We start from the raw sequence: 14,873 nt of genomic DNA, 5'->3' as shown, positions 1-14,873 counted from the left end.
ATTGGATTGAGTTCTGCAGAGACCGAGTATATGGCAGCTAGTATGGCTACATGTGAGGCTATCTGGCTTCAAAACCTTCTAGTTAGGCTCTTTGATCAGGAGCTAGATCCAACAGTTATTTACTATGATAATTTGAATTGTATCACTCTCTATGAATCTAGTGTTTCAGGACAAGTCGAAGCATATTGAGATCAAGTACCACTTCATCAAATTTTGTGTGGAGAAGGGGATAGTGAAGTTATAGTACATTCCTACGGATGAACATATAGAAGACATCCTAACGAAGGCCTTGATGAAGAGAAAGTTTCTATTCTTCAAGGATAAGCTGAGTGTTGTGTAGAACACCTTCCTCACTAAGAGGGAGTGATAAGTTTCTATAGTTCGGAAGGTGTGGTTGTGGAAGTTGCTTAAGTGCAGCTCGTGTTGAATGTTCAGCAAGAGAATGTTTTCTATTTTGTAAATAGAATATTTCCTAGAGTTGTGAGGTTAACACCAAGAGCAATTTTATATGTGAGTTAGTTTGAGTTGTGTGAGACAAGTTTCCTTTCTCTTGCTTCATGTAAGGTAGGTTCCAGTTTGCGTTATGCAAGGAAAGTTTCTCTTAGGTTGTGTTGCATGAGGAAAGTTTCATTTCTCTTACATAATTGATGTTTTCATCAAGAAGGCTATATATGTAAATTGCTGTAGCAACTAGGATTGTATTTAAAAGGAAAGTTTGCTCTAGAAGTTGAATAGAAGATTCAACTCTTGCAGGATTTTTCCCATATTGGGGTTTCCTGGGTATATCAGTGTTATCTGTGTTATTGTGATTGGCTTGTTATTTTTCCTTTAGCTGTTAAATAATTCAGTGTATTAATTGTTATAAATCAGATAGAATTGTTGGGTTGTAGAAATTAACAACTTGTGTTCATGACAGCAAGAGATTTGAAAATATTGTGACATTTACGCTCATAGTTGTGAAAAAACTCAGAAAGCGAGTCCTGATGCTATAAAAAAATCAGTTATAATGAATGAAATGGATAGGTAGGAAACAACAAAGGTTCATAAATAATTCCAGCCTTAAAATATACCGTTACTTGTGGTTCTCCTTTTTGGCTTTCTGAACCGAGTCCTTGTGCTAGTTCAGTTCTGGTCTCTGCCCTGCATGTTTCAGGCTTTCTTCTGATACTTCTTCTCCACTTTTGGAAATGATTTATCATAGTTAAAAATAGTTTGTATCAAATTTTGAGTCATTTTTCATGAAATCAACCCATCTCTCAACCTCTTTGTATATCTTTTTGCCATTTGCTGATAGTTCCAGGATTTGAGCTCCAAGAAAGCTGGAACTGTGAGGCAATTTTGAAGTTGGCAATAACGATGATTGAGCCGCTGTCTTGAGTAAATTAATCTCCATCTGAATTAAAACACAGGTTAACGAGAATGTGAGAGTTTTATAAAAAGAAAATGTTAAAAACAGGAAAATATAAGTTAACGAATGTTACCTGTATCATCATACTAGATTTTCCCTTGCCCCAGGTATCAGATATACCAATAGCAATAGGTGGTTCTAAATAAGGGTTCAACAATAACGCGGCAAGGCTGCGTGCAAAATCATCTCTTCCTGTAAGACGAAAAGATAGTTTTAGCCTTTTGAAGTTCATATGAATGGTAGTACAAACTTGCTAGAAAAAGAAAATACTATTTTTTTACCGAGATTGTCTACTACTGTCGGCTGATCATTTCCCTGCTCTGCAATTGTTTGAATTTCTTCCCAAACTGCAAAAAACCACATCACTGTTTTAAACACTTAGTAAATAGCATTTCTACGTCGTTTAGATACTAAATTACCTTTCCGAACATTGGCTTCCTCTGCTGGTCCTAACTCTTTTATCCATCTTTGATCTTCGATGTCAGTAATTTGGCCACCTCTCGCAAGCAGCTCTTTTGTCATATCAGTATCGTCAATACAAACTGCAATTTGCAACAAATTGTTTCTGTGGACATTGGAATCTCTGTTTTGGCTGAGTTATTCCTTCTGATTTACCAGAAATGCTTTTAGCGGGTCAGAATCATTTAGAATTTGATCAGCGGTGCCTAACCCTGCAACCGATGCCCACAAGAAGAGCAATTTTCTATCACCAGATCAACATTTCTTTAGGAGTAGCTTAGCCAGTTCTATTCTATCACTTCCAGATTTTGCTTGGACCGTGTAATGCATAGCCGTTCTCCCATCACTATCTCGTTCAAGAAGCGGCTGGGCTCCCCAGTGAAGGAGAACTTTCATGGTGTCCAAGTGTCCTCGTCCTGCAGCTTTGTGAAGCGCGGTTTGCCCCAGGTAATCAGCTCTCCTCACATATGTTTTTGGATGTCGCAACATAGAAAGGAGAACATTTACTTGATGTATTTTGCCGTCTAAAGTAGCCACGTGCAAAGTTGTTTGCCCTGTGGAATCTTTCAAATCGCCAAAACAAATGCCTGCTTTCTCCAGCTCTGTTATGTAGTTACGGACGCCAGTAACATAATCGGTCTTTCCTTGAAGTAGATTATAAAGAGGGTTTCGATCATATATATCTTTTCTATCTACCAGATCTTCGAACGGCCAAGTTCCAGACTGTAAATACCCATTCAAAGCCAGAAAGTAGAAAGCTATCTTACCCTCCCAATCAACCATTGCTTTTAGGGTTTTTGCATCTTTACAATGATCAAGTATTACATTAATTGTTTTTGCTGCTGACTAGTAATCTTTAACATCGGGTTCGGCACCATGCTGAAGAAGAAGTTTGCAGACCCGTGCTTTCCCTTGCAAAGATGCCAAGTGGAGACCTGTCATTCCTTTGACATCTGCTGCATTGACAAACTGTTTCTCTGATTGCTATTCAAACTTGTCGAGACAAATTTTCACCATATCTACCGTATTATCCTTGTTGACATCAGCGTTAAGAGCAGTATGCAGAACTGTCCTTGTGTTTGTGATCTGCAAGCGAGCGCCAGCGCTGTCTAACACTTTTTTCATCACAATAACATACCCAAATCTCGCAGCCACGTCAAAAACTATCTCAAGTATAGTATAATTCTCCATTATGTTCTTCATGCGTTTTTTGAATACAGGAAAAGAAATCTCCATTTTGGAATAATAGGTACTCCAATTGTGATATCCATTTAAATAGTAGTAAATAAAAGAAACAGAGAGAACGAAATTCCGTTCGCTTCTGCTCACTTGCGAGCTCTTGTCATTTAGCCATTTATTCATCATTCCACTAAGAGTATGATATCCATAGTTCGCAACCATATAGAAAGAGATGCACTGCCACCCAAAACTTACAGTTGGATTGGTAATGTATTCAATTAATTCTGCAGTTATGTAAGATACATCTTCTATAGACCCTAGGAAGGAGCGACCCAAGAGCTTCTTACGTTCATCACTGAATTTGTCCCAACAGGATTCCCCAATCTTACGAAACGTATCTCTAATTGAACATGGATCAAGCATTTTAGAGCCCTCCTCCTCGCTGAAAGGGGCGTCCCATTATGTCTGGCGAGATCATTTGCTACCCAATTCAAGTTTTTCATTTCCTCAACAGCTTCGGCATTTGGGAGTGGTATCCTGCCATCTCTGACATCTGCTGGTTCCATGCTTTCTGTTTTGGCCAAAGAGTTGAGAACCCAGTACACTGCCTCGATGTTCCAATCTTCTGCAGACAATTGCAAGCCCACAAGCTTCAATTCAGAGCTGACAGTTGTAAAATTTTCTAGCTGTAGCTGCACAGCACAAGATAGATCTAGCTAGAAGAAAAAGATAAATTTGCAGATCCAATGCACAGAAGAAGATAGGAAGATAGGTAAGAAAGAAAATTGTATTAACCATTTTGTCAATTATATTATGTAAATGCATATTTATACAGAGAACCACTGCATGAACAGATAAATTTTATGTTAAACATGCACTCTTCCTTTGTTAGCTTAAATGCAATTACTGTCCTGACTAGCGGCTCAACAGTCTCACCATAAATCATGGAGGTAAGAACTGCATTGAACTAAGCCCGTGTGCATTAAAAAGGGCAGAGATAACAATACTAATCTATTGTTCACCTTAGTTAGACTTAACATGTGCACATCTATGCATATGCATGAATTTGTGTTATGGTGGAACAAAGATTGGTGCATGCGCTAACACCCCCCCTTAAGTCTAACTAAGGAGAGATGAACCTAATGAAAAAAAATAAAAGAGGAAAGATGGAAAACCCAGTGGAAACAAAAGCCCCCGTCAAAATAGACACTAACTCTCCATGACACTTAAAATGCTTGAGTGTTCTTCACCCAAGAAGGTCTCGCAAAGAGTGAAAATGAAAAGATAGGTGACATGGAAAGACCAAGTATCCCCCTACAATATGCTCGAAACCGGATGCAAAAGATGGTCCATGATCGTCGAACAACATTCCTCCCCTTAGGAAGAAACAAAACCCAAGATGTATGAATGAAGTCTCCCAAATGTTGAAAGGAATATGTAGGAAGAAATCTCAGGATGTATGATGTCTTTGAAAACCAATGTAGATCATAGTCCAAAGACAACGATGATCCCTTCAAATGTTGCTCAAATGTCTCTAAGCCAATGCCAAAGTGTGACAAATGCTGATATGATAAATCAGGTACCATAGAAGATTCAAGTACAATGACCATGGATGTATGGTGATAGTTGGACCAATGTGAATTAGGTTTCGCCATGATAGAAGCAAATATAGGCAAAGAGAGAACACGAGGGTCTGAAGATGTGCCCATAGCATTAGTAGAAGATGAATCAACTCCATAAGAGCCGTCAGAAAAGAGGATATGAAGATCCTCAATGGTGTCCTCCAAATCGACAATGTGGAATTCTACAAACAAGAAAGCAATGTCTAGTAGAATTATATCTCGCTCATCAAGAGGACAAGAATTAACCTGCTGAAGAGAATATGAAGAGGCATTCAAAGAAGCCAAGATCTCTTTCAAACTAGCAGGTGAAGGTAATGAAGGTACAACAACTTTTTCCGTAGGTGGAGAAAGAGCAACTTGAGATTTTGATGCATTCACAAAAAAGAGTTGAAAGGCATTATGTGAGAAATGAGGACACCATTCATGCCCATGTTGATTTCTCCCACAATACCTGCATCTGCAACCCTTATACATATACATCATTCACTCCTTAAAAATATCTCCAAAATGGTACCAAAATAAAACCTTCAATACAATGGTTATTCCAATCTAAAACAACTCAATCCTTAGTGCTTGCAAATAAAAGGTGTTTAGCTTATTCTTCCTAGCAACCTCGCTCTGATACCATGTAAAATTTTGCATCTGTAGCTGCACAACACAAGATAGATCTAGCTAGAAGAAAAAGACAAACTTGTAGATCCAATGCACAAAAGATAAAAATGAACAAGCTAAGAAAGAAAATTATATTAACCATCTTGTCAATACATAATGCAAATGCATATTTATATAGAGAACCACTACATGAATAGAGAAATTACGGTGGAATAGGAAATAACAGAGGACCTGCATTATGTTAAACGTGCACACTTCCTTTGTTAGCTTAAATGCAATTATTGTCCTGACTGGCATCTCAACTGTCTCACCATAAATCATGGAGGTAAGAATTGTATTGAACTAAGCCTGTGTGCATTGAAAAGGGCAAAGATAACAATATTAATCTGTTGTTAACCTTAGACTTAACATGCGCACAGATGCATATGCATGAATTCCTGTTACGATGGAACAAAGACTGGTGCATGCGCTAACAAGAGTGACATCATCATAGATTCACTTTCCTGAATCACCTGAATCCATTTCCCACTATTTTATTATGACAAGTTAAAATTGTCGCAACTATCATTTAATGAACTCACTTGAAAAAAATTAAGACCAAGAGAAAAGAACTTACCAGAGAAAGAGTTTTCTTGTGCGTGAACATGAGTGATGAGCATGTAGTCCATACAACCTTCAAATTCATTTTCAATTGCATGTTGAAAATAAGCACTGCCTATCCAACCATCAAGAAGATGGACTCTATCCCAATACCCAAAAAGGGACATAAAACCATCTACATTAGTTTTTGCTTCTTGAAAAGTAGCTAAATGCCATCCTGCAGGAGTTGTATAACTCCTCTCAACCTTCCTAAAAGAGAGACTTATTTTCTTGGACGTAATCTCCATGTCTTTGCGTTAGAGGACCAACTTTCGGTCTTTCAAATGGTAAACGCTACATAACACTTCATTCCTACAAAAAATGTATATTTTAATCAAAATTGTATTCTAAGAAGCTCTACTTCTTGTAGTTTCTACTGGGACAAATGTTATTGAAGGTTGAATACTACAAAATCTTTTAAAATTCAACAAATTATTTATTATGTTTAATTTGTAAATCAAAGGATATAGGCAATATGGTTTAGGATGTATGAAACAAAGTATCGAGGTTCTTGAGAAACCTCCATTACACTTTTATAGAGAGGGTTTAGGATTCCAACCCATCCTTTGTCTACATCTCCTCCTTCATTGTCTAATACATCAACCTCTTCTTCTTACGAAAAGAAAGGATTGCTTCATTCTCTTGATATTTCATCTAAACAAAAGAGTATCTTGTTAATGCTTCTAAAAGCCAACTTACTTATTATTCCTCTTCCATAATGAAAGGAAAATCATAAACATAATCAATAAAATATTTCATTTTGTGTATATCATCAAAACCATGGCCATTCTACTAATGAATGTCAAGCCCTAAAGTGTAAAATTCAATGACAACCTATGATATATGGTATCATTCAAACAACAAGTGACGATGAGTTGTACCTTTCCCATGTCCCTCTAAATAACACGTATTTCTATAATGTTACTCATCACTATGTGACATTAGTAGATATGCATGGGGGCTCATTGTAAGCCAAGGTGGTACAATCTCTAATGCAACCATTCCTTTTATATGGTAAGCAACATAATAGCCTCTAGTTTGGTTGTCCTTGGGGTAAGTACACAAAGTTGAGTCCCACTTAGCAAGAAGTGCATGCATTGGAAAGCGTGCTACTAGGAACAAGTTCCTATTATTTTATAAATGGGGCCCCGTTATTAACAGGTTCCAAACCATAATGGGGCCTCGTTTAGAAACATAACAGGACCCCGTTTCTTAAATTTTGAAAATGGAGCCTCGCATGTGCATCGATTTTTGGTTCGGGAGGGGCATGGAATGCCCAACCCTTAGCCTTGGACCTGCAAGTTCAAGGTTGTATCAATGACATGGTAAAATACTGACTTCTGACCTATGTTTGATGTCCATTATCATAGAAATTTTCAACAAAATTAAAACCCATTTTAGATTACACTGTGTAGATTCCAAATATGTAACTTTTTTAAAGATCTTATTATTTTTTCTATTTTTCAATTAATTTGTACTGGATTTGATCCATTAACTTGAAATATTAATTTATCTTGTTAATTTAAAAACATTTTTGTTTTTACATTTTTAAAAAAATAAATTATGTCATCAATCCACACAAATTTGTTTTCAATTTTTTAAAAAAAAATCAAAAAATGATAAGTTTAGGTCAAATTAGGCTAGTCGTACACAACGAGTTTTTAAAACAACAATTAGGACCAATTAAATATATATATATATATATATATATATATATATATATATATATATATATATATATATATATATATATGTTACAAATCATTTCCCAAGAGGGTTTAAAAAAAAAATTATTTGTGTCAAAAAGTGTTGGTCGTACACGTGCATGGAATGGTCCCGAAACAAGCATTTTTTAAAGGTGGTTTTAGAAATCCCTTTTTAAAGTCAATTTCAACTATCTGGGTATTAAAATAAATTACTTATTTGGAAACTAGACTCTGAGTTCTATATTTTGTATTACTGACTTTTTTCAAGATTCAATCTCTAAGTGCTTCAAATTTTTAGGTCAAATGTGGAAAAATCTGAAAATCAGGGAGAACACTTCCACTTTTTGGCTAAAAAGTGGACTCAACTTATTGCATTGACCCCTTTCCTATAGAATAGCATGGATAACATATTTCAAAGCATGAATCCTTGTTTGAGGATCTCCTCTCCTCTCGGGTACACCCTTGTTTGAAGATCTTCTTCCCTTTGCATAAATAGGTGTCCTTAGACAAGGATCCTCCCCTCACTTTTCCTTTTTGATAGCTATGTATCCCTGAAAAAGACCCCTTTATACTTCTTGCAAGATTTTTCCCTTACAATTATCTCTTCTTTTCCTAAATATTTGCATCCTCTATAAGAATACTATTCCTACCTTGGAACACATGTTTTTTTAGAAGGATATCTCCTTGGTGGTTGAAGGTGTTGATATCCCAACAAGGGGCATATGATGCCTCCTTTTTTCTTATACTCATTCATTCATGTACCCCAAACTTGTGGTGTTATGTTGCATAAGGCCTCATGAAGTGTGGTTATCAATCTATCTCTAGCAACTTTCATGGCATATAATCTTTCTTCTGATCTATCATAACATGTCTTACTAGTTTTATCCTTTTAAATATTCACAATTAATTGATCACCTAGCATAACACAGATTTCTAGCCAGTGGCATCCATATGAATCATCCCGATCTTCTATCATCATGCAACTTGATAGAGTGATCATTTAGTAAACATGTTTGAGCTGCCCAAAGTGTTGGTCAACTACTATAGCCAGGCTTGCTAGTTTGATTGTTATTGTTTATACTTTATAAGGCATTGGTCATCTAACATAGCATAATTTGTTAATATGATCATTATTTTAATCATTTATGTTTTCCCAAAAATTGATTACTTAGTATAGTGTGGCTTGCTAGCATGTGATTATTTTGTTGCACTACATGGATCACTGAAGATAACAAATCTCCTTGGCTAGTGGCTAGTGAAATTCATGCCATATCCATTTCCCCTAATGTAATATAATTTTCTAGTTACAAGACCATGGATCCTACTCTCATTAGTGTATGCTCTTGTCTCTTTCTATAATTATAGTTGTGTTCTTGTAATAATATTATGCGAATGATACTAGTTCTTGAGATAACCATTTGCATCGAGGTATATTCACCTAGTTGAATTTTAATGTTTTTTTTTCATTATTACTAACATTATTTTCTTTTTATATGTGTAGATTTAAATATTTTGTGTGGATTCATAGGATCCGAAGTTGGAGACCTTACTTCTCTCAACTTAGTGTCATGTTGTCCCTAGTTTTTCTTGTTCTCAATGACTCTATCTCTTTATCTCTACTTTACTATGATTATGAGCATAAGTTCATACTCCCACTAAATTGGGGGCTAAATATAGTGTATTCTATTGTAACTTCTTTCCAATTTCACTCTATTTGGTCCCTTTCTTTATTGTGAAATTGCCTATGTCATTTGAAGCCTATTATTTCTATATGCTAAAATTAAGACTCGACCCTATGTTTTGGGTCCTAATAATTTGTTATTTATCTTTCTTGTCCCCTTTTTAGTAGACCCAATGTCCAAATTCCTCCAAAAAGGGCCCAAATTCAAATGTGTGTGAGTGTTCATTCCCACCATTTTTTATCTGATCCCAATATTTTTATTTAGGTATTGGAATTCAACCTTAATTCATAAATATCTTGAGAGCCATACATATAGAAATGTTTTCCAACTCAAAAAGAAAACAAAAAATCATTCTATCATCATAATTCATGAGTCCTAATTCAAGTCATTCAAGAGAATATTTGAGTACAAGGAGTAGCAATCTATAATAACCTATCTTCAAGTAGTATTTCATGAGTGATTATGTTATGATTTATCATGTTATTGCATCGACACTCGAAGAACTTATCTAAAGAGAATTGTATCAACACCATTATCCATCCTAAGGTAAAATGTTGTCAAATCAATGTTTCAATTTTGATTTAGTCTCTTCCCTACCAAGGGTAAGCTCTCGATTTACATTGTCATTTCTATTGTAGAGGTGAGAACACCAACACAAGATTTGACTTAGGCAAGCCCCTATAGAACACAACCATTTTTTCCTTCTTTCATGGGTGTTGATTCACATCAAACTACAAGAATTACAACAATAACAAATAGTCTCAAGCTTTGAAGAAGAGAAAACCCTCAGTCTATGTCGAATTGCTCTAACGTCTGACACATTTACGCTTATTTTTAGAATATATCCACAGATCTTTCTAATCTAGAATTTGAAACCTTGTATTGACAAAGACACCTTTAAAATAGGACACCTTTCTATAGTCTAGAATATTTTGTTCCATATTTTAGTTACAGTTTTTTCTTTGTCTCCTAACACTAGATCTATACTTTTGTGTCAATTTTTAGTTCTATATCTTTTTGTTTATTTTGAAAGTTATCATTTCCATATCATTTAACCATGTTCATTTGTGTACACTTCACTATCTCAAATATATTACAAACCTAAAGGAGTCATAAACCACTTAGTGTTCAACTCATTTATTAGGGTTGTAGCTGAACCTAGTTCATGCTTCTAATGATATGCAGTGGAGATTTGATATATTTGTTTGCATTACTAGGATAAGATCTCATTTCCTACATATCACTTCCTTATCACTTAGTCTAGTGATTTTTCTTGGCCATTCCCTATATGTAGATATTAAATAATGTCTCTTTCTTAGTGTTACACCTTAAATTTTCTATAATTGGTCATCTTTTCAAGGGCCCTTTCCTTTAAGATTTTTGTGTTTTATTCTTCCTAGGATTTCTATTAATGCAACCTATTCTCAAAGTTTTTTTCTTCTTCTTATTTTTAGTGGCTTCTCACTCTAATCATAATTTTTGGATTGGGTTGGTTACTAAACCTTCATTATTTTTCTCCTTAGCTATTGTTGATCTCCTCGTTAATAGGTTTGGTAGTAAATTTTCAAGCATAGTTCAAAAGTTGTATGATTCTCCCTCTGTTGTCATTACCATTGTTGCAAGGTGTGTGCCCTTGGTCTCCTTGTGTTTTGTAACACTCGGGTTTGTGGCATGGCTTAACTGCCTCATGTGGATTCTATAAGTCTAGTGGTTGTATTGAGCATTAACAGGTTGATCTTTTTGTACAAAAACATCCACACTTGTAACAAATGGTATCAGAGCTTGGTCATAGGTTAAAATCCCTCCCTTGCGATTGGGGGGGTGGATTGTTGCAAGTTGTGCACCCTTGGTCTCCTTGTGTTGTGCAGCACAGTGCTTGGGTTTGTGACATGGCTTAACTGCCTCCTGTGGATTCTATAAGTCTAGTGGTTGTATCAGACATTAATAGGTCTATCTTTTGGTGCAATGACAACCACACTTGTAACAACCATAGGGGAATCAATGGTTCTTGCTATAAAGTGCACTATGCAATCACTTTGGCGATAAATTCTCTTATAAATTCTATCCAAATAGATAGATAAATAATAGAAACCATTTCAAGGAGTCACCTACTCTTCCTTGTGTAGAAGATATTTCTTTACAAAAACCTTCTTGAACAATTTAGAATAGAAATTTTATACTTTTTATAAAATGCTTGGATTATGGGGTCTAATGGTTTGTACCTAGATTAGTAGGTGATTGATTTTTATCCTAGAAAGGAGACATTTATGATTTGTCAATTTAAGAAAGATTTCCCTTTCTTCCTTTGTAATTATTTGAATTAAAGAAACTTTCAGATTATTAAATAATGCTATTGAAACTTTTTATATTTGTTCTATTTATTTTTATAACTTAAACATGTATAAAAATTGATTTTCATAAAAGAGTTGTAGAACCCATTAACTTGAAGCTAACAAAATTTGAACACGGTGAAAATATTCACTATTAAATATATCTCCTCTAAATAATACAACTTTGACCATGAGCATGGTCACTTCCAAGGAAAATATCATGAAATAATTCAATCCTTGGACTGCAAAACAAAAGATTTCTCATCAAGACAAATCTATTAATGAACCCTCTTCATTTAATCCTTTTCAAATCTTTTTTATGAATGTGGATCCTATAGAAAATTGAAAGCCTTCTGTGAAAAATATTTCCAAGAGAGGTTTCTAGAAGAAATTTGCTCTACCACAAGAAATAGAATGAAAAGCAAATTGCGCTACTAAAAGAGAAATTTTGGCACTTGCCTTAGATTATGGTCTTTTCACAATTCAGGATGCTTTTCTCTCTCTCCTAAATTTAAGGATGTTCGCAGTCCTATGAATTTTGTAGTGCAATCAACATAGGTATAACCTCCTAAATTTAAGCGAGCTGATGAAAAAAAATAGTTTTCTCTCTAAAATTGAGATCATTGACAAGTGGCATAAAATATTCCTAAGTTAGTGGGGCAAAATCTAGCCTCACCCCATTTTCACTTGCTTTAATTTACAAGCCTAAAATGTAGGGGCTCTATTTTTTTGCAAAAGATTCCAAATAATCCCATACAAATAAAATAATTTTTCCATGAGACCACCTCTTCCTTATAAATAGAGCTTAAGCCCCCCTCATGGGACCCCTCCTTAATAAATATAAATTAGAATTGTTATTGTGTTCTCTCTCATAACCTATTTTTTCTATTTTACTTTGTTTAATTGCAATTCCAATGTAAAATAAAGGAGTTGTTTTGCATTGACTTAACCCAACTACACCCCACAAAAAGTGATGACTCATAATTATTCTTCTTCTAGTCATACCATACTAACATTTAAAGTGAAAACTTTAAATCTTTTCCGAATGTTTTGTTGCTTTATTTACAAATCTCACAACTAAATGTCTGGAAAAGATTTAAAATTTCTCTTTAAATTTTGGTATGGTATGACTAGAAGAAGAATAATTATGAGTCATCACTTTAAGTGGGATCCAACTGGGTTAAGTCAATGCAAAACAACTCCTTTATTTTACATTGGAATTGCAATAAAATGAAGTAAAATAGAAAAAATTGTTGATGATAGAGAATACAATAACAATGCTAATTTATTTATTAAGGCAAAGGTCCCATGAGGGGGGCTTAAGCTCTATTTTTAAGGAAGAGGTGGTCTCATGGAAAAAAAAAATTGCTACGAGATTATTTGGAATCTTTTCCAAAAAAAATAGAGCCCCTACTTTTTAGGCTTGTAAATTAAAGCAGGTGAAAATGGGGCGGGGCTAGATTTCGCCCCACCAGCTTAGGAATATTTTATGCCACTTGTCAATCATCTCAATTTTAGAGAGAAAACTATTTTTTTTCCTACCAGCTTGCTTAAATTTTGGAGTTTAAACTTAAGCACACTACAAAATTCTTTGGACTACCATCATCCTTAAATTTAGGAGCTTCAACTTTTAACCTCATTTACAGTGTTAAATTCATGGGACCGCCAACTTGAAAATATTCCTAAAAAATCTCAGCAACTCCAACTCTATTTTTTAGGAAGCCTCCCTCCATGGGACCCTAGCCTAAATGGGTGAGTAATTCATGAAGACATGAAACCTTTTTTGCATAATGGTATAGTGGCCTGGAATACAATAGTAACCGTAATTTATATTTATTAAATGATATAATTTAATTATATTTAAATTAAATTATTATGCTGAAAGTTTTTTATAATGTTATTAACAATTATCTTGAGATTGTTATATTTAAAATGTTTATTTAGAATTATCATTCATTTTAAGAAATAAAATAATTAAATTATTTTGAAATAAAAAAATAAATAAGAATAATATTTTCAAATGAATATATATTAAAAAATTAAAAATAAAATAATTTTAATGTAAATAAAAAAAATTTAATGAAGTAAATAAAATAAAACAAAACTTTAAGTAAATTAAATTTTATTTTTTTTCTATGTAAAGAATACGAGCCAAGCTCAACTATGGAGCATCCAAAGAACAATGTGCAATATCAATATCACTACAACAATCTCCACACTTGTTATGCAATGAAACACCACTCAACATCAATCTAAACTATTTTGACAGCCAGTGCAAATATTTATCAAACTATAGATGATATTCTTGGGCTACAACATCAACAATTATTCTTACACAAGGTTATCAAATAGTGTAAAGATCTATAGTCATCAAACCATTTTAGAATTGAACCACTTCCACTTTATTTATGAGCAGTTGCAACTCCTCAATTGGTTATGGTGAACACATTCAACAACTGCCAAGCATGCCCAATCAGTATTGTCTAATTTTGGCAAATTTGGCAAGAACTAACTCTGCCTACTATAGTTCCATATGTGAAGCAAGCATTGTTGAGACTTGCCTTTGTCATTCTATGGTCCCCCTAGTCTATAATGCACGTATTTGTAGGTGCCAAATTTGCATACTATTAGTAGTACAAATTCAACAGCTAACATATGTGCTTGGGTTTCTTCATTTCTTAGTGCTAATGGATTCTTGAGAGTCATGCATCCCTTGGAACTTAACTTGATATGTTTCCATCTTTGTGTCTAATTGTTTTATTTTTTATCAAGATAAAGAGAATTTAGAGGGACCCGAAACCTAAAGGTGTCTAATTGTTTTGTTTCCCTTTAATTCATTGTCTCTTTCCTTGATCATTTATCCTCATATGTTACGAGTGTGTCCTATTTGAGTGTGCATTGGTGTTCTTTATGTTATACCATTTTAGGTTTCCTAAGTGAGGTTGAGATGACTCAATAAATAAACTTCTAGCTATATCAACCTATAAATAATGAGTGCTAGCTACCAATTACAATTGCATAATATAAGGTTTTATCTGCCTAGGATTCTAAAGCACAAGCGCCAAAATTGCCTAGTATTCATTTGTTAGGATGATTCATGAAGCAAAAATGAGCTAGAGAATCACAAATAGATCCACCTTTGATAAACCTAAACAAATGTTTACATCGAGCATGGAACACACTAAGATGGACCCCAATAATTGTACATTGATGTACAAACTTAAATAGTAGGCTTA

The 14,873-nt window shown here is 34.4% G+C and overlaps 1 protein-coding gene across 1 annotated transcript; it reads right to left on the bottom strand.

The window, feature by feature from the left end:
• Positions 1 to 1,201: 1,201 nt before the first annotated feature.
• LOC131047959 (uncharacterized) lies at positions 1,202 to 2,650 on the bottom strand. The gene is made up of 5 exons (XM_057981772.1): positions 2,167 to 2,650; positions 1,828 to 1,950; positions 1,690 to 1,755; positions 1,482 to 1,600; positions 1,202 to 1,393 (listed from the first exon to the last, which is right to left on the bottom strand). Exons 1-5 carry the CDS (start codon positions 2,648 to 2,650, stop codon positions 1,202 to 1,204), a joined length of 984 nt encoding a protein of 327 aa, XP_057837755.1.
• Between the last annotated feature and the right edge of the window lie 12,223 nt (positions 2,651 to 14,873).

This window comes from Cryptomeria japonica, chromosome 3, assembly GCF_030272615.1.
Source record: "Cryptomeria japonica chromosome 3, Sugi_1.0, whole genome shotgun sequence".
NCBI classification, from domain to species: domain Eukaryota; kingdom Viridiplantae; phylum Streptophyta; class Pinopsida; order Cupressales; family Cupressaceae; genus Cryptomeria; species Cryptomeria japonica.
Note: the sequence above shows the minus strand (reverse complement) of the source record. Positions and strands in the feature narration are given on the sequence as shown.

Excerpts from the sequence above, each read along its gene's own strand:
- LOC131047959 (XM_057981772.1), bottom strand. The coding sequence starts at position 2,650 with ATGGTTGATTGGGAGGGTAAGATAGCTTTCTACTTTCTGGCTTTGAAT. Across the intron at positions 1,951-2,166 it reads GGTCCAAGCAAAATCTGGAA|TTTGTATTGACGATACTGAT; the intron begins GTGATAGAATAG and ends TGCAAATTGCAG. Across the intron at positions 1,601-1,689 it reads GACAGTAGTAGACAATCTCG|GAAGAGATGATTTTGCACGC; the intron begins GTAAAAAAATAG and ends TTCGTCTTACAG.